At 43.6% G+C, this 21,037-nt stretch overlaps 1 protein-coding gene across 1 annotated transcript in view; it reads right to left on the reverse strand.

Annotated features, from left to right (window-relative positions):
* Nucleotides 1–21,037, reverse strand: part of TRPM8 (transient receptor potential cation channel subfamily M member 8) — a 90,556-nt gene that overhangs the window by 55,028 nt on the left and 14,491 nt on the right. The window contains exons 3-8 of the mRNA XM_027117662.1: nt 19,720–19,876; nt 17,870–18,047; nt 14,873–15,045; nt 13,863–14,037; nt 12,757–12,824; nt 10,788–10,985 (exon numbers count right to left, since the gene is read on the reverse strand). Of these exons, the coding sequence (XP_026973463.1) occupies nt 10,788–10,985; nt 12,757–12,824; nt 13,863–14,037; nt 14,873–15,045; nt 17,870–18,047; nt 19,720–19,876 (949 nt within the window). The remainder of the gene's footprint in view (nt 1–10,787; nt 10,986–12,756; nt 12,825–13,862; nt 14,038–14,872; nt 15,046–17,869; nt 18,048–19,719; nt 19,877–21,037) is intronic.

A 21,037-nucleotide genomic window follows, 5' to 3' on the forward strand; every position in this document is an offset into this window, starting at 1 on the left:
AAAAGGGAGAGGCAAAAAACAGTGGGAGGCCGGCGTACCAAAAAAAAAAAAAAAAAAAGCTGAGAGACTCATTGACTAGGGATGAGTGTGTGTGTGTGTCTGTGTGTGTGTGTGTGTGTGTGTAACACATGGTAGGTGCTCAGTTGTTGAATGAGTGAATAAATGCAGAAAAGAGAACAGAAGACCACAGAAAGCATCCAAGTGTGGACGTAGGGCTTAGATTATAGGAAGGAAATTTCAGTGTGAACAAAAGCCAAGACAACTTGGTGACTGACGAAAGCGACAAGGAATTCACTATATTATCCTTTGTGATTTTTCTTTAAAATTTAATTTTAAGACACTTTTTAAGATTCAAGAGCTGGGGGAGAGGCAGAGCCCTTGATTCCAAGGATTCAGGCATTGGCGAGCTTGGTGGGAGCTTGGCAAGGAAGAGCTCCTTCTGGAGGAGGAAACGAGTCTGGCTGTGGTTAGACTGAGTTCAAGATGGTGGTGGGTTTTCCTGGCAACATTTGGAAATGAGGGCCTAAAACTACAGAGAGTTTCAGCTGGGTGGAGAGGGAAGCCTCAGGTCAGGCTGGAAGGGTGAAGATGTGGACTAAAAAGGGCCCTTGCATATATCTAGAAAAGATGAAAGCTCTTAATTCAAAAAGATATTTACACCCCAATGTTCATGGTAGCACTACTTACAGTAGCCAAGACATGAAAGCAACCCAAGTGCCCATCAACAGATGAATGGATAAGGAAGACTCTGTGTGTGTGTGTGTGTGTGTGTGTGTGTGTGTGTATAGAAGTGAATCACTTTGCTGTACACCTGACACTAACACAATACTGTCACTCAGCTATAGTTCAATTAAAAAAAAAAAGAAAAGCCCTTGGATTTGGACTTTAGGAGGTGACCTCAAGGCTGCAGTTTCCTGGGAAAAATTGTGTCGGAGGCCCTAGTTCAAAGGACATCTGAGGGTGACAAGGAAATAAATGAAAACGGCAGGAAAACACAAGTCGCAGTGGGTTTGATGGAGAGCGGAGGAGGGGCTGACAGCAGGAGGGGAAGGGCCCTCTCATCACGCTGGCAGCCTTTGTTCAGGCAGAGGAAAGGGGTCCAGCCAGAAATGACAGGAAGGGAAGGGTCTAGGTCCCAAGATTCTGGGGCACAAGTGGGGGTAAGGAGCACAGAGTGGGTGAGACATCTTTTCCTTCAAAATGAAAAGGAAGAAGGAGAAGGTGAATATGGATATAGAGCAAACTGATGGGACCCAGAGATGCTGCAGGGGCGCCTACCTCATCCCCCCTCCCCACCCACGTACTCTCACCTCCTCGGATACTAACCCTCTACTGCAGCCAGTGTGACCTTAACTGAATACACTTGGATCACGCCTCATCCTGCCTCGAACCCTTCAGTGACTTCCCACTACACCTGAACAAGAACAAAACCCTCAGAAGTTCTCCAGTTTCCACCCACAGTATCCACCCTCATTGCCATCTTTCAACTCCTCGGTAGCCATGCTTACCTCACATCTCAGGAACTTTGCACCAAACAACCCCAGCCCTCACCCTTGAACCCCACCCATCATTCAGACATGGCTCCCACGCCACTGCCCCTGAGAAGCCCTCCCTTGAAAGGCCTTCCACACCAGGCCAGGCTCCCTTGGCTCCAGCCCTGTGTATCCATGCTACCTTTCTTCAGAACACGCTTTCTGTTTTGAAACTATACAATACATTGTATTGTAATCACTCAACATGAATTTTTTTCAATTTCTGTGCTCTCTCTGAGGATAAGCACTCCCTGTTGCGTATACTGTTCTTTCTGAAATGCCTGTTCCAGTACCAGGCATACAGTATGTGCTCAATAAACAACAAATAAACAAATCCAGGTGTTTGAAATAAATGAATGAATGAATGATACCTTGGTTGGCAGATAGACTGGAAGACTTGAAGGGTCAAGTTATTGAGAAGGTGGGGAGTAGATACAGCAGGATAACTATGAGAGCACTGCTAGGGGAGGAGGGCCTGGTCCCAGTGGGGAAGAATACAGGGTCTCTTGAAGAGGATGAGAAACCATAAGGTCAGGTTAGGGTGCTCTTTGTCCACATGATCAGTAAGGTCACCCACAATTACCCTGGGAGGTTGCTCAATTAATATTTGATTGGAGATTCGTTCAAGATGGCAGAGTAGAAGGACGTGCGCTCACTCCCTCTCGTGAGAGCACCAGAATCACAACTAACTGTTGAACAATCATCGACAGGAAGACACTAGAACTCACCAAGAAAGATACCCCATAACCAAAAACAAAGGAGAAGCCACAATGAGATGGTAGGAAGGGCGCTATCACAATAAAATCAAATCCCATAACTGCTGGGTGGGTGACTCAAAAACTGGAGAACACTTATACCACAGAAGTCCACCCACTGGAGTGAAGGTTCTGAGTCCCGTGTCAGGCTTCCCAACCTGGGGGTCTGGCAATGCGAGGAGGAATTCCTAGAGAGTCTGACTTTGAGGGCTAGTGGGATTTGACTGCAGGACTTCGGCAGGACTGGGGGAAAAAGAGACTCCACTCTTGGAGGGCACACACAAAGCAGTGTGCGCATCGGGACCCAGGGGAAGGAGCAGTGACCCCACAGGAGACTGAACCAGACCTACCTGCTAGTGTTGGAGGGTTTCCTGTGGAGGGAACGGGGTGGCTGTGGCTCACCATGGGGACAGGGACACTGGAAGCAGAAGGTCTGGGAAGTACTGCTTGGCATGAGCCCTCCCAGAGTCCACCGTTAGCCCCACCAATGAGCAGGTAGGTTCCAGTGCTGGGTTGCCTGAGGCCAAACAACCAACAGGGAGGGAACCCAGCCCCACCCAGACAAGCAGATAAGCGGATTAAAGTTTTACTGAGCTCTACCCACCAGAGCAACACCCAGCTCTACCAAGCACCAGTCCCTCCCATCAGGAAGCTTGCACAAGCCTCTTAGACAGCCTCATCCACCAGAGGGCAGACAGCAGAAGCAAGAAGAACTACAGTTCTGCAGCCTGTGGAAGGAAAACCACATTCACAGAAAGACAGACAAAATGAAAAGGCAGAGGACTTTGTACCAGATGAAGGAACAAGATAAAACCCCATAAAAACAACTAAATGAAGTGGAGATAGGCAACCTTCCAGAAAAAGAATTCAGAATAATGATAGTGAAGATGATGCAGGACCTCAGAAAAAGAATGGAGGCAAAGATCGAGAAGATACAAGAAATGTTTAACAAAGACCTAGAAGAGTTAAAGAACAAACACCTAACAGAATTAAAGAACAAACAAAGAGATGAACAATACAATAACTGAAATGAAAAATACACTAGAAGGAATCAATAGCAGAATAACTGAGGCAGAAGAACAGATAAGTGACCTGGAAGACAGAATGGTGGAATGCACTGCTGCAGAATAGAATAGAGAAAAAAGAATGAAAAGAAATGAAGACAGCCTAAGAGAACTCTGGGACAACATTAAATGCAACGACATTCACATTATAGAGGTCTCAGAAGGAAAAGAGAGAGAAAAAGGACCGGAGAAAATATCTGAAGAGATTGTAGTCGAAAACTTCCCTAACATGGGAAAGGAAATAGCCACCCAAGTCCAGGAAGTGCAGAGAGTCCCAGGCAGAATAAATCCAAGGAGAAACATGCCGAGACACATAGTAATGAAATTGACAAAAATTAAAGACAAAGAAAACTTATTGAAAGCAACAAGGGAAAAATGACAAATAACATACAAGGGAACTCCAATAAGGTTAACAGCTGATTTCTCAGCAGAAACTCTACAGGTCAGAAGGAAGTGGCATGATATATCTAAAGTGATGAAAGTGAAGAACCTACAACCAAGATTACTCTACCTGGCAAGGATCTCATTCAGATTTGATGGAGAAATCAAAAGCTTTACAGACAAGAAAAAGCTAAGAGAATTCAGCACCACCACAACAGCTCTACAACAAATGTTAAAGGAACCCCTCTAAGTGAGAAACACAAGAAAAGAAAAGGAGCTACAAAAACAATTAAGAAAATGGGAATAGGAACATACATATGGATAATTACCTTAAATGTGAATGGATTAAATGCTTCAACCAAAAGACACAGGCTTGCTGAATGGATACAAAAATAAGACCCATATATATGCTGTCTACAGGAGACCCACTTCAGACCTAGGGACACATACAGACTGAAAGTGAGGGGATGGAAAAAGATATTCCATGCAAATGGAAATCAAAAGAAAGCTGGAATAGCAATACTCATATAAGATAAAATGGACTTTAAAATAAAGAATGTTAAAAGAGACAAGGAAGGACACTACATAATGATGAAGGGATCAATCCAAGAAGATATAACAATTATAAATATATATGCACCCAACACAGGAGCACCTCAATACATAAGGCAACTGCTAACAGCTATAAAAGAGGAAATCACAGTAACACAATAATAGTGGGGGACTTTAACACGTCACTTACACCAATGGACAGATCATCCAAAATGAAAATAAATAAGGAAACACAAGCTTTAAATGACATAATAAACCAGATAGATTTAATTGATATTTATAGGACATTCCATCCAAAAACAGTAGATTACACTTTCTTCTCAAGTGTACACAGAACATTCTCAGGAATAGATCACATCTTGGGTCACAAATCAAGCCTTGGTAAATTTAAGAAAATTGAAATCATAACAAGCATATTTTCCAACCACAACACTATGAGATTAGAAATCAATTACGGAAAAAAAAGTAAAAAACACAAACACATGGAGGCTAAACAATACGTTACTAAATAACCAAGAGATCACTGAAGAAATCAAAGAGGAAATCAAAAACTACCTAGAGACAAATGACAATGAAAACATGATGATCCAAAACCTATGGGATGCAGCAAAAGCAGTTCTAAGACGGAATTTTATAGCAATACAAGCCTACCTCAAGAAACAAGAAAAATCTCAAGTAAACAATCTAACCTTACACCTAAAGGAACTAGAGAAAGAAGAACAAACAAAACCCAAAGTTAGTAGAAGGAAAGAAAACATAAAGATCAAAGCAGAAATAAATGAAATAGAAACAAAGAAAACAATAGCAAAGATCAATAAAACTAAAAGCTGGTTCTTTGAGAAGATAAACAAAATTGATAAACCATTAGCCAGACTCCTCAAGAAAAAGAGGGAGAGGACTTAAATCAATAAAAAAAAATGGAGAAGAAAAGAAAAAGGAGAAATTACAATATACACTGCAGAAATACAAAGCATCCTAAGAGGCTACTATAGACAACTCTATGCCAATAAAAGGGACAACCTGGAAGAAATGGACACATTCTTAGAAAGGTATAACCTTCTAAGACTGAACCAGGAAGATATAGAAAACAGGAACAGACCAATCACAAGTAATGAAATTGAAACTGTGATTAAAAATCTTCCAACAAAGTCCAGGACCAGATGGCTTCACAGGTGAATTCTATCAAACATTTAGAGAAGAGCTAACACCCATCCTTCTCAAACTCCTCCAAAAAATTGCAGAGGAAGGAACACTCCCAAACTCATTCTATGAGGCCACCATCACCCTGATACCAAAACCAGACAAAGATACTACAAAAAAAGAAAATTACAGACCAATATCTCTGATGAATATAGGTGCAAAAATCCTCAACAAAAGACTAGCAAACCGAATCCAACAACACATTAAAAGGATCATACACCATGATAAAGTGGTATTTATCCCAGGGATGCAAGGATTCTTCAATATATGCAAATCAATCAATGTGATACACCATATTAACAACTTGAAGAATAAAAACCATTTGATCATCTCAATAGATGCAGAAAAATCTTTCGACAAGATTCAACACGGATTTATGATAAACACTATCCAGAAAGAGGGCATAGAGGGAACCTACCTCAACATAATAAAGGCCATATATGACAAACCCACAGCCAACATCATCCTCAATGGTGAAAAACTGAAGGCATTTCCTCTAAGATCAGGAAAAAGACAAGGATGTCCACTCTCACCACTATTATTCAACATAGTTTTGGAAGTTGTAGCCATGGCAATCAGAGGAGAAACAGAAATAAAAGGAATACAAATTGGAAAAGAAGTAAAACTGTCACTGTTTGCAGATGACATGATACTACACATAGAGAATCCTAAAGATGCCACCAGAAAACTACTAGAGTGAATCAATGAATCTGGTAAAGTTGCAGGATACAAAATTAATGCACAGAAATCCCTTGCATTCCTATACACTAGCAACAAAAGATCAGAAAGAGAAATTAAGGAAATAACCCCATTCACCACTGCAACAAAAAGAATAAAATACCTTGGAATAAACCTACCTAAGGAGGTAAAAGACCTGTACTCAGAAAACTATAAGACACTGATGAAAGAAATCAAAGATGACACAAACAGATGGAGAGATATACCATGTTCTTGGATTGGAAGAATCAATATTGTGAAAATGACTATACTACCCAAAGCAATCTACAGATTCAATGCAATCCCTATCAAATTACCAGTAGCATTTTTTACAAAGCTAGAACAAAAAATCTTAAAATTCGTATGGAGACACAGAAGACCCCAAATAGCCAAAGCGGTCCTGAGGGAAAAAAACGGAGCTGGAGGAGTCAGACTCCCTGACTTTAGACTATACTACAAAGCTACAGTAATCAAGACAACATGATATTGGCACAAAAACAGAAATATAGATCAATGGAACAGGATAGAAAGCCCAGAGATAAACCCATGCACCTATGGTCAACTAATCTATGACAAAGGACACAAGGATATACAATGGAGAAAAGACAGTCCCTTCAATAAGTGGTGCTGGGAAAACTAGACAGCTACATGTAAAAGAATGAAATTAGAACACTCCCTAACACCATACACAAAAATAAACTCAAAATGGATTAGAGACCTAAATGTAAGACAGGACACTACAAAACTCTTAGAGGAAAACATAGGAAGAACACTCTTTGACATGATTCACAACAAAATCTTTTTTGATCCACCCCCTAGAGTAATGGAAATAAAAACAAAAATAAATACATGTGACCTAATGAAACTCAAAAGCTTTTGCACAGCGAAGGAAACTACAAACAAGACAAAAAGACAACCCTCAGAATGGGAGAAAATATTTGCAAGTGAATCAACAGACAAATGATTAATCTCCAAATTATATAAACAGCTCATGCAGCTCAATATTAAAAAAACAAACAACCCAATCCAAAAATGAGCAGAAGACCTAAATAGACATTTCTCCAAAGAAGACATACAGATGGCCAAGAAGCACCTGAAAATCGGCTCAACATCACTAATTATTAGAGAAATGCAAATCAAAACTACCATGAGGTATCACCTCACACCAGTCAGAATGGGCATCATCAGAAAATCTATAAACAACAAATGCTGGAGAGGGTGTGGAGAAAAGGGAACCCTCTTGCACTGCTGGTGGGAATGTAAATTGATACAGCCACTATGGAGAACAGTACGGAGGTTCCTTAAAAAACTAAAACTAGAACTACCATATGACCCAGCAATCCCACTACTGGGCATATACCCAGAGAAAACCATAATTCAAAATGACACATGTACCCCAATGTTCATTGCAGCACTATTTACAATAGCCAGGTCATGGAAGCAACCTAAATGCTCATCGACAGACGAATGGATAAAGAAGATGTGGTACATATATACGATGGAATATTACTAAGCCATAAAAGGGAATGAAATTGGGTCATTTGTAGAGACGTGGATGGATCTAGAGACTGTCATACAGAGTGAAGTAAGTCAGAAAGAGAAAAACAAATATTGTATATTAACACATATATGTGGAACCTAGAAAAATGGTACAGATGAACCGGTTTGCAGGGCAGAAATAGAGACGCAGATGTAGAGAACAAACGTATGGACACCAAGGGGGGAAAGTGGCAGGGGGGGGGGTGGGGGTGGGATGAACTGGGAGATTGGGATTGACATATATACACTAATATGTATAAAATAGATAACTAATAAGAACCTGCTGTATAAAAAAATAAATAAAACAAAATTAAAAAAAATTTGATTGAATGTATACATTCATTGATTAATAATTCCACTCTTGGGCTTGGTCTTTTGGGAAATTTCTACCAACCCCATACAAGTGCATAATCAAAATGCCAGACTAATTTTTATTATTGTTGTATGTCTTCTGGTTGACTTGATTATAATTATGATAAATCATTAGCATATGAATAAGATGTGAATCCCAGAAAGAATAATATAATCACAGGAAGTGAAATGTGTCTGACATTTAGCCTGCTTCAGACGACTTTCCCGTATCAGTTTTCTTGAAGCAGAAATCAAAATCCTTCATAAAGGATGTGGGGACCCATAAGGTGGCATGGCCCTCTGGGTGTGACCTGGTCTGGACTAAACAAGCCAACTCGCAGAAGGAGTAGGAGAAAAGTCACTAGAATGGACCCAGGGCCATCTTTGGTGGGTGAATTAAGAGTGGTCTATTCCTTCCTCTGTGGGCATCCTTGAACTGACCACCAAATTTCTTCCATCCATCACAGGAAGTTACCTTGAGGACATTGCTCAACACACAAGGTCTCAGGTTGATATCTACGCTTGGGGATTGCTCCCCTGATGTGTTTGGAATGACTCAAACTGTTTAGGTCTGAATACATGGAGAATTGAAGATAACTACTTTGGGAGATACATATTTTCCTCACCCATATATTTTCATGCAGAGGGACCTCCATCCAAATCAGGCCCCTAGGTATCCCCCAGCCCTTCGCTTACTGCTACTCCGGGTAGGGGAGTGACATAGCCAGTTGATGACTTTGGCCTTGCCCAGCCAGTCCTTTCCTGCTTCTCCGTTGGGATCTGCTCCTTGCAGGGTGCAGGTGCTCTGGTGTCCACTGTCAGCCACATGCCTAGGCTAGGGCTAGGCAGATGGGGGCCAGCAGTCATCCAGGGCTGCCTCTGTCCGGGTGGGTTCATCTGTCTCTTTCTGGGGCTCAGCATGGGGCTCAGCCTCTTTCTGGAGGCCCATGGTGGCTGCACCCCTAAGCCACATCTTTCAACTTGGCTTTCATCACCAACGAAGCTGATATTTTGATCTCTCTATTTACCTAATTCTTGTGTCTGTCTCTCAGCTGGACTTGGCCAAGATACAAGAAAATCCCAGCAAAAACTTTCATGTAAAACCAACAGCTTCACCTTTTTCAGTCAAATCTGCAAAATGCAGCATCTCAAGTAGGAACATCATATACGCATTTGTTGGGCAGGGCATCGCTGAGTACCAGCACTGACTGTCAGCTACAGACAGAAGGTGCATGTGCAGTTTTTAATCCTGAGTCTTAGTGATGAAGCTTAATCCAGAAAGGCCTTGTTTCCTGGTCACTTCGACCCTGCTGTACCTTACCGGGATTATCGCCCAACTGCCTACTCATGTGAAATTAAACCAAACCAATAGGGTCTCACTGTGTGTTAATTTCGTACAGAGTACCTGTCAGCCTAGAAGGCGGGGTTGATTTTTCTCATTATTTACAAGAATTTGATTTATCCGGGCTTGCTTTAAATAACGACAAAGGCCAATACACACTACTCTATATAAAATAAACAACAAGGATTTACCGTATAGCACAAGAACTATATTCAATATCTTGTAATAATCTATAATGAAAAAGAATCTGGAAAAGAAAGTTTTTTATATATATATATATATATATATATATATATATATATATACACACATACATATGACTGAATATATATATATGTATCTGAATCACTTTGCTGTATACCTGAAACTAACACAATATTGTAAATCAACTATACTTCAGTAAAAGAAAAAAATAATGACGAAGGCTACCGTGAGCAAAATAATGTTCACTACTCCAGGATTTCAGTTTGCCAAACTTGACACTTTGAGGCTCTTCCACAACTAAATACTGCTGAAATACCAAGCTAATTAAAGAACTTTTAAAATTATTTATACTAAATTCAACCTTTCACTCTAATGATGAAATGGGCTGTACGATTAAAGTAAGTCTTGTTGTCTACAGCCTGTCATTTCCTTTATGGGAAAATTTCCAAGTGGCAGCACGTGCTCCTAAGAATATCCAAACAGCAGAGGCCATTTTTGAATGAGCTGATGTGAACGTACCTATGGGTATTAATGTGAGCTTTATCACAAACTGGACAGTCAACAGAATGAAAGTCATTTCAAGTCAACACCAGTCACGAAACAAGAGAGAAAGGTGAGAAAGCACAGCACTATGTTAAAGTGCTTTATAGGCTTAGCAAAAGAAGCATGAGATATTTCGATTAGTACCTATTTCTTATATGATCCAATAGGAAAGGTGAGAGATTCTGAATTAATCACAGGTCAGTTAACTTAGAAAGGCAATTATTCTGTAGTAACAGCTTCTCCACTAGACATAGGTTCCATTTAGAATCTGCATTTCTAAAACAGCATCACAGGGGTTTTTTCCTCCCCGCCGCCAATAACCTACAAAACACAGAAGGCTCAACGCTTGTTGACAGGGTGTAAAAGAAGGACTATCAGCTTTGCAAACAGACAGACTGGAATTTAAGCCTCATCTGCTACCCCTTGTGAGGTATGGGAACAGGGCAAGTTATTTAACTTAAGTGAGCTTCAATTTCCAGCAAAAAACCTGGTGTGAGCCAGAGTGCAGTTTCAAAGTCACTGAGAAAGTATAAAGACCCCCAGCTGCAAGTGGAGTTGGGCACTGAAGGCGCTCTCCCTTCCCAGGAACTTACTCCCGGCAACTCACCCATTTGATCCAACTCTCGATCTCCTCCTCAGGCAGCCGGGACACTGTGCGGGGTAAGAAGCGCACCAGCTTTTCCTTGATGATGGATGACATCAGGGCATCCTCCACCTCCACCAGGCTGGCGATCACATCGGCAATCTGCCCTGAGCCTTCCACCACCACACAGGGAATTTTACTTTTGACGGAGGTACTGATGGCCTGGGAGAAGGGAGATAGAGTTGACCGGGTGATCAACAGAACCCAGCTCAGGACCGAGGTTCTAATCACATCGACACATCTCTGCACTTCATCATTTGGCGGGGCAGTGGCAGGGCGGGGGCGTTATTTTCAATCAGAAGCAAACCAAATGTTTGCAACCACTTTAAGCATCAGAAATGTAAGCTAGTTGTCTGACATCCTATGTTAATACCAAACTCCATAATGAGGACACGTGTGACTGACAAGTTTTCCATAAATAAGTGCAGTGGTTGAGAGTCCGCCTGCCGATGCCGCAGAGTGGCTGGGCCCGTGAGCCATGGCCGCTGAGCCTGCGCGTCCGGAGCCTGTGCTCTGCAACGGGAGAGGCTGCGGCAGTGAGAGGCCCGCGTAATGCAAAAAAAAAAAAAAAAAAAAAATCCCTCTATACAAAATCGATCATTCCAAATACTGACATCGTAGATTTGAGTGACAGCTCTTAAGATGGTACTCAACATTGTCGCTGATAGCTTTTCTGATGGAGGTTAACAATATTCGTACTTTTAAGGTATGAAAATACCTTCACAGCAGCAGCCATACATTTTTTGTTATGTTGACTCACATATTTCCGTCCTCAAATAATTTCCCTTGCTCCTTCCATTGAAAGAAAAGAAAAATATATTTGCTTTCTGGATAAACACCTACCACATTTTTATTTCCTTGATAAAAATCACAGAGACCAGCATAGGAGAACCAGGTATGAAAAATTTTAATCACTTGACAACAAAACAGAGTGATGTACACGTGGGTACAGAAGAAACTGTGAAGCCCCTTCCTTTAGCCAGGAGTGATGTCTTCCTGAGAGAAGACGTTGGCCATAAAGAGTGTGGTGCTTTCATCCAATCAGGGTGAGATCCATCTTCACCTCACTACCTGTGCTCCAGGTGGGTGTCGGGGCTGCGCTGGGGTGGAAGTGGGGATGATGAGAGAGTGAGCTGAAGGATGAAGTGTTCAGCAGGCGGGCTCTCCTCCCTCGCTCCTCTCTCCTGTGGGTTCTGGGTGGTGAACTGGCTGAACAGACCTTGTGGGAAATGCTATAGACGTGCAGTACTCTAGGCCAGGACCAGCTGGCTGGAAACCATCATTCTCAATCTAAAATCTGAGAGATAATAAATGGAACCATCTTCGATTACGTTTTCTCCATCCCTCTTCCTCTGTAATGTGACTGCTTCTTCAAGCATTTCCATACTGACTGTTTCACACTGAAAAAAAATCTCTATTTTAATTTCTCTCTGAAAAGTCTTTAGGTGCTTAATAAATACCTGTTGATGAATGAATGCACGTTGATGAATGATGGATGAATGAATCATTGTTATAGAAAAGAATAAACAGAGAGAAGCATTAGATTATGATTCCAAATAACTCTGCCAGAAATTTCCTGTAACTGCAGGTGTATATGCTCATGGGGTGGCCATGGTTTTCCAACATACGTGCTGATTATGATCCCTAAGTCCTGTGAGTTCATGTCAAGCCTTCTCTTCGGCAGGTTGATGGCCAAAGAGAGCAGTAAGTGCACAGACATTCATGTTGCTACAAACTCTCTTCCTAAATTTTCTCAGCTGAGGAAACAACTTCAGCCTATTAGGGCAACACTGTGTGATTGGGGAAATGCTACCTACTTGCTGTAGAAAAGAAATGAGTCGTGTTAGATTAGGTGAACCCCAAAGCCCTGAAAATGCAAATTTGTGGAGCAAGCTCGTTGACTGATCTTCTAGAAAACCAAACCAAGACTCACTTTCAAAGTCTCTTTCCCACCTCCTTGGGCAAAACACACAATGGGGATCTTGCCACCGTAGTTGGAATCTGTAAAATATAAAACGTAAATCTTATTTTGGGCACATCAGAAATATTCACCTACCTCAAGGAAGTGGTGGACCCCGTGAGCCCAGGGTGTGGGGTGCTGGCTGCAGATCTCACAGACTTGACCATCTACCAGCTGATCACAGTGGATGCAACCCTGTGCTCCAAACCAGTAACAGCATGACACGGGTCACACTGCAAGTTTTTACTGATATTTAAAATGCAAAGTCTGTGAATGACTGACTTTTGCTAATATACATTGGGCCAGGTTCTTAGAATAATTGCACTTTCACTCATTCGCATAATCCTATGCTTTCTTGAGTGGGTGAAAAGTTTGCATAACTATGTGTTCTTTCCAGTGAGAGTATTGCATGTATCAATGTCTTCCTTTGTATACATCCCATTGAGAAAGGAAAAAGGTTGAGATTATCTCCAACAAGTCCCTGTGATGGAGTCTATCACTAGATCACGAGGTAATCTGGTTCCACAACAGGACACATCTCAACAATAGGAAGAGAGAGAGTTATTTATCACTTGCCATAGCAAATACAGGCTTTCACTCAACTGCTGTATTCTCCCCTTGAAACCAATGTTTTAGGTGGTTCTAGTATACAGAAGTAGCCAATAACCAAAGAAGTAAACCACCTAACTGTTAAGCTAGTGGGTTGGTTTTTATCACTTCTATCCTAGCTAACCACATTGCTCTGTCAGCGCAAATTTGCCATTGTGAACTTTAATTTGTTCTTAAATGCTGTCGAGCAGAATGGACAGCAGGTTCTCTATACTGGGTGGGACAAACCAGGGTAGGACAAGGCAGCCTTTGTCAGTGCTCCAGCACGTTGAAGGGTACATATCAGAGTAACCTTGGCAGGCGCACCTCTAGTATATTAAAGAAGAGATATAACAGCTCTTCTTTGGCAATACAACATCTAACGGGGTGAGTTCACCATTCTTTACTCAATAATTGGGAGCTATTGTCGGTGGTGCTGCTGCTACTCTTGTTAGTATGTCTGTCTAAGGTCCCACCTCCTAAACACTGACCTTGAATAGTGCGCTCGGAGATGTACTTCTCCAGCTGGTTACGGAGCTTTGCCTCAACTGTGGGGTGCCCATGGCAGCCGTTGTCCACAAGCAGCAGGTGGGTGTGATTGTTGTCCAGGATGTACAGAGGGTCTCTCTTGAAGTCATCCATAATGTACTGAGCTGAAAAATATCCCTGAAAAGCACAGAGAAACTTGTCTTTGAGATTTATTTGTTGGCCAAAACGCATGACGACATTTTCACAGATTCATATTAAGGCTGACCCTTTGGGTTCAACTGATGCTCTTCCCAGATTCCTAAGTGCAGAAGGGTCTTAGAGATCTTATAGTACAGGCCATCATTTTAAATATGAAGAAATGAAGGCTCAAAATGGTTGCATCACTTTCTTATTGTCACATAAATGACCGGAGGCAGTGTAAGAATCAGATTCTAATCCATTTCTTGTTCCATTGCCCTGTGCTCTTTAGTATAAATTCATTGAAACTGATAGCATTCAGGAAAGTGTGTGTGTGTGTGTGTGCGCGCGTGTGTGTATCCAGACACATACATTTGTATGTGTGTGTGTCTGGATAAGGTAGAAGTAGACATTGATACACACACACACATATTTGTCTGTAATCCATCATATGCCAAGACCTATGACAGCGTCTAGAGATTAGAAAATGAATAAGATGGAGTCCTAGCCCTTGAGGAGCACATAGTTACGGGACCATGAAAAGAGGCAATTTAAATAGATACTTTGTCCTCGCACTTAATACCAGAGAATAAAAAACTAAAGAACTGACTCTAACAGGATTCGCTGGGAACAAATTTTAATGAGCAAAACACATCCACTGGTAACTCCTTCCCAGGAGTTCTTTGATTATGTCATCCTGAGGTTCCAAAGCAACCTTGTAAGGTCGACTTCCTTATGAGCTGACTCCATCCCAGAGCCCCGGTGTTCAGGCCAGAGCCCTGTGACCCCCTTTCTGCCTCGTGACCCCGCAGACCCCCTCATGTCCAGCCCATACCTCGACATCACAACTCCTGATGAGGGTGTCCCTGTTGGAGACCATGCCCCAAGCCGCGATGCCGATGGCCACTATGTTCTCCTCTGAATTCCTGCTGATGGTGTTATCTCTCACTACCTCTCCAATGTACTTCATCAGCCCATAATGCGTGCCTCCAGTGAGAATCCAGGCACCTGTCAACAAGAGAGAAGAACAAACGCTCAGCTGGCTCTGCATAAGTTTCCCATCCTTTGCTCCACCCCTAAAGAAGCCCCACCCGTGAGCACTAGGACGCGGCATTACTGGCCACACTTTGCACTGGGCTTGACCTCTGACCATATAAAAAGGAAGGAGAAGAAGATCTCCAAGTTTCTAAGAGATTCTCGTTTAAAAACAATACGGATTCTGGACCGCACTCTAACCCACATCATCAGACTCTCTGGGAGGTGGGACCAGGGAACCTGCCTCTTTAACCAGCCTCTCGGGTAGATCTTTTTATGAGTAATGAATGCCTGGCCTGAGCCTCTGAGCAAGTTAGGCAGTGTCATCATGGAAAGCGGAGCGCTGCGCGCCCAGATACCCCTCAGGGATCCTGGTGATCTTCCTGGCATGACCCTGGTGCCTACGACTTAACTTTACAATTACACAGTTTTGCACACTGGTATTTTAAGGTTTTTATTTGATGATTTTTGCAGTGTCAAAGGTGTTGCACAGTTTTGTTTTTGTTTTCAAAATTGAAGTAACTAATACCTACAAAATATTATCTCACATAATAATAGAATCTAAAGTTGGAAATGCCCCTAGTCTAATATGTTACCCACACAGGAATCCAGCCTGAGGCTGGGTCACCAGCCTCCCCTGATTAGCTCTGGTAATGGAAGCCTCAGGGGTCCCGAAGCAGCCCCCTCCCCCAGCTGTTAGAAAGTCCTTTTGTTCATTTTTGTCTCCATTCTCTACTTTTGCTACAGTCTTCCTGATGATGAACTAATTTAGTCCTCTCCCCCATAAAAGTCCTTCCAATATTTTAAGGTAAATGTGATGTAGTTCTTAGAAGTTTCAGACCCAATTCCTTCAGCCAAGTCTCACTGGATGTGAACCCAGACCCCTTGGCAGCCAGCCCCCTTCCTGCAGACAGATTTCAGTTGTCAACATCCCCCTTTCAAATGAGGCAATGGGAGGCATAGTAGCTCTCCACAAGGAGACAAGTAACCTCCCTGCTCTGGCCCCTCACTTCATCTATGTAGATGTCCCAGCCCGGGGACATTTGTCTGCTTTGTTCTACTCTATTCCCAGCACCTAAAACAATTCCTGACACATAGCAGGCATTTAAGAAGTATTTGCTGAATGAATGAATTATGTATGTTCAGACCTCGTAGTAAGGAAGTTGAGTTGCTGGGTTTCATAACAAAGTAACTACCTACTGTGTGGCCCCTCTGACTGGTCAGGAAATTAAGAATAAATGGGGGAGGGGTGCCACAGTTTCTTCTTGACATTAAGGAAAAACGTATCTAAAACAAGACCTGCTTCCTTAGTTCTGTCAACTAATAGGCTTAATAAAGAAGTTTTTAAAATGTTAGCCTTAGATAAACTAATAAAATAAAGGTTAGGCTTCGATAAATAGAATCTAATCTTGAAATTAGAGTTTAACATTCTAGTTAAACTCAAATGGAAGTAAGGCTGCAAAAACAATTTGCCTGTACTCTTCAAAAATGTCCTGAAAGACTGAAAAAAGCTGAAGAGTAGTTCCAGATGAAAGAAAGGTTTTCAGTTTCCTATGATACGAAAAGCTAAATGGATTGGAATCCAGACGGAGAAAACGAAATTTTTTTCTCTGAAGACATTGTTAGGATAATTAGCAAAACGAAACCAAGGACTGTTTGTTAGACAACAGTGTAGGTCAAGGTTAACTTTCTCAGGTTTGATAGTTGCATCGGGTTATCTGAGAGAACACCCTTGTTCTTCAGCGATGCTCACATATTTAGGCGCTAAGGGTTATGATACCTAAAATTTACTCTCAGTGATTTTTTTTAAAAACCATAATATGTGGATATTTACAGAGAGAGAGAAGATTAATATGGGAAAATGTTAACCATTGGTGAGCCTAAGTGAAGGGGGTACAGATATTCCTTGTATTATTCTTCCAACTCTTCTGTAGGTCTGACATTTTTCATAATAAAAAGTTAAAAAGAAAAAAATAGCTGAATATTTCAAATAACAAAGCCACGGTTATTTGTTTTGATCTCCATCAGACAGTTACATGGTACTTACAACCCGCCAGGCACTAACATGATTTCCAAAACACACCACTGATCCCAAAATTAAAGAGCAGACGAATGAAACTTTCCTTTTTGATTCGCCGGAATACTCTGGGTAAAAGTTCACACGTTAGGGCTTCCCTGGTGGCGCAGTGGTTGAGAGTCCGCCTGCCGATACAGGGGACGTGGGTTCGTGCCCCGGTACGGGAGGACTCCACATGCCGCGGAGCGGCTGGGCCCGTGAGCCATGGCCGCTGAGCCTGCGCGTCCAGAGCCTGTGCTCCGCAACGGGAGAGGCCACAACAGTGAGAGGCCCGCGTACCACAAGAAAAAAAAAGAGCAGACGAATGAAACTTTCCTTTTTGATTCGCCAGAATACTCTGGGTAAAAGTTCACACGTAAAAATAACAAAATGAAAAATTTAGATTAAAGGAAACATAAAATTACCCACAAGGAAGTTCCTTAACGCTGAGTTTAAAGAGCTACTGTGTCCCCACCCTCCACCTACCCCCTCACCATCGGCCAGAGCTCCCGGTCTGTCCCTTCATTGAAGGATCTTGTTTTTAATTAAGATAATGATTAATCATACAGTTCTAGAGCATCTGGAGTCTGAGCATGATTGCAAAGGAGAATTTCGTTCCGTCTCTGAAGACGCTGCGCAGCCTGGATGGACAAACCCGCGGGCGCAAGGTCCCCGCCGCCGCAGGGAAGGTCCCGTGGCTGCAGCGGGGACAGCCGCGTGGACGCAAGGGGGCCGACGCACCTTTCGACTGCGCGATGTAGATCAGGCGGCTGAAGATCTTGCGCATGCGCGGCTTCAGGGCGAAGTTTTTGGCGCCGCCGGTCACCGAGATGACCAGGTTGGGCGTTTTCAGGTGCCAGTACTGGGTCAGCAGCTCATAGAGGGTTTCCGCGTCCGTATCGCAGGACAGTCGGATATACTGTGGGGAAGAGGGGAAGCATCAGGATCCGCAGGTGTTCTCCTGATGGTGGCGCTTAGCCCAGTTTACCTGCTCCTTAGGGAGGGGGAGAGGGGAGCGCATTGCAGCCGAGGAGCGTCCCCTTGGGGAAGTGGAAGGAAGGCAGTGGAGTGGAGGCGGGTGTGGGTGCCCCTGCAGGGACCCCCCCATCCCAAGCCGGCTGGAGAACTTGGGACTTTATCCTAAAGGGAGTAGAGCACCTGTGAGGTGTTCTAAGCAGAGTAGAAGCCGGATGGGATTTACATTTTAGAGAGTCCTCCAGCGGCAGTGTTGAGTATGGGACAAGACAGGTAGGGAGAGATGCAGGGAGGTGAGATAGTGGTGGCCCATCCTGGGACAGAGGCCTTGGGAACACACAGAGTGGACAGAGCCGGGTCACCTTCCAGGGCTGCAGCGGCAGGGCCTGGGGAGGTGAGGGGTCAAGGCCCAGCTTCCAGCTGCCTGAGGACGGCTGTGTCACTGGGACAGAGGACACAGGAGGATTTAAGGAGACTGCTAACCATTGCCTACTGAAAATTGGCATTGTCATCTGCCTCTACAAGGATGAAATCAATAGCCACTGCGGTCGCTGACCTTCAACACACCCTGAAAGGAGTGCAGGGTGGAGATCAGGAATGAGGCCCTCTGTGCTCTGGGAAAAACTGGCAGAACAGGCCTTCAGATACTTAGAGATTTTTCAGGAGATTTTATGAGCCCAAATTCTTGCATCTCCTGGTATCTGGAAAAGCACTAAAATCGTTAACGGAGACACATCTGCTCCTCGTGACGGGCAAGAAACCTCTGCCAACATGTGTGCTTGACTGCACGTCCCCCCTTCTCTAAAATCACAGATAACACCGCCCCCACCCCCTTTGGAGCAGTTCCTCAGAGCTCTCTGAGACATTGTCTCCTGGGCTACAGTCCTCATTTTGCCCCAAATAAAACTTAACTCACAACTCTCATGTTGTGCTTTTTTTTTTTTTTTTCATTTGACATAATCATTAAACATCTTTGTAGAGGGCTTCCCTGGTGGTCCAGTGGTTGAGGGTCCGCCTGCCGATGCAGGGGACGCAGGTTCGTGCCCCGGTCCGGGAGGATCCCACGTGCCGCGGGGCGGCTGGGCCCGTGAGCCATGGCCGCTGGGCCTGCGCGTCCGGAGCCTGTGCTCCGCAACGGGAGAGGCCGCAGCGGTGAGAGGCCCACGTACCACAAAAAAAAAAAGAACATCTTTGTAGAATCCTGTGTAAGAGCCTGCAGTGTGATCGTGTAGAGGAGAATGTCACCTTATTCAAGGCCACATTTATTCTCAAGAATGTCACATGCCAAACTAAACCAGATGATGATTCACAAGCACATCTGTCGGGCCTTTTGTAGCAGTGAGGGCCAACGTGATGTCACATGACCCTGCCCTGTGCCTAGAGAAAGGACCCTGGCTGACAAGCCAGTCCTCACCCATGGAGTGTTGCCATGGCACATAATCTAATCACGGCTTTTGATTTTTCACAAGATTTATCTTCTTCTGCAATCATTTTTGGATTGACTACCCACCTCTCCCACCTCCATGCGTACTATTAGACAATTCAAGGTAACTCAAGGTAGCCCACACCACGTTAGCATATGGATTAGCTAGTGCAAGTAGGAAAGCATTGCTTACCTTCCCTTTCTTCCCCAGAGTCTCAAACTGAATATCCCCAAAAGCGTCAGTGGGGAATTCCTTGGTGTGTTTCTTGTAATTCCATTTCTCATTTTGGTTGGTCTGGGTGCCTTCTATGTGCTGGCTCTGGGTATAGCCACACTTGCACACATTTTCCCTAAGCGGAAGGATATTGATGGGAAGGAATAGCTTTCATTAAATCTGCTTAAATATTTCATCACGTTTCTTAGAATAGACACGATTAGCTTAAATAAACACAAAAAGAGATTTCACCATCGCATCTAATTTTCAGACTATTTTCATCATCTCGGTTGTTTAAAAACTATCTTGCGGGGGCTTCCCTGGTGGCGCAGTGGTTGAGAGTCTGCCTGCCGATGCAGGGGACATGGGTTTGTGCCCTGGTCCGGGAAGGTCCCACATGCCGCGGAGCGGCTGGGCCCATGAGCCATGGCCACTGAGCCTGCAGGTCCAGAGCCTGTGCTCCGCAACGGGAGAGGCCACAACAGCGAGAGGCACGCGTACCGCAAAAAAAAAAAAAACACTATCTTGGTGTTTTACCCCTGTGACATGGAAGATGCAACACAGTACAATTGTATCTCCGCTGAGAAAGAAGAAAGCATGAATGCAGGGAGAGGAGGGGATAAAAGACAAACAGAGAAGACCTCTTGAGCCTCCACCTGCTCCAGCCATGGTCCTAACAATTCTAGACTCCCAGCCACTTCTCTCTCTCAGGTTCTGCATGGCATTTCTATTTCCTTAGAGTAAATCTCCCCATTTAGGTTAAGCTAGCTCGGGTTCCTTGCAACTGAAAGTCTTAATTACTATAAGTATGGAAATTATCTGTATTCAAAAATATACGTCAAAACATTCAATATTTTCTAGAGCTATAAAAATTGAGCTAGAACCTGGATCCAAAGTCACTCCTCCACCAGAAATCTTGCCTCTTTCGGAATAGTTGCCTGGGGCATCACTCAGTTTGGCCAAGAAAAGAAGAGTCAACCAGAATTGTTAACAGTTGCCTTAGCCTTTTCTCTAACTGAGCCTGGGGGCTGCTCCCACTGGTCTCAGGATCCTCTCACTAGGGTCCAAGTTGGCTTCCTCCCCTCTGTCTTTAGCTGTTACTGTCCCACTATCCTTTGGGGTCTGTCCACACCCACCCAAGTTCATTGCAGGATTGGGGAGGGAATTCCCTGCCCCACCTGTCTTTGCTACAACTGAAGACCAACTCTCGAGCCCTTTTCCCTTCCAAGGGTAGGGGTGTGTCTCGGGTGACCCCTGTCTCCATCTTGATGATGGGGCTGGTAGCCCTCCAAGCACC

Source organism: Aethalodelphis obliquidens, unplaced genomic scaffold (assembly GCF_003676395.1).
Source record: "Aethalodelphis obliquidens isolate GAN/ISIS:26980383/991018 unplaced genomic scaffold, ASM367639v1 scaffold2, whole genome shotgun sequence".
NCBI lineage: Eukaryota > Metazoa > Chordata > Mammalia > Artiodactyla > Delphinidae > Aethalodelphis > Aethalodelphis obliquidens.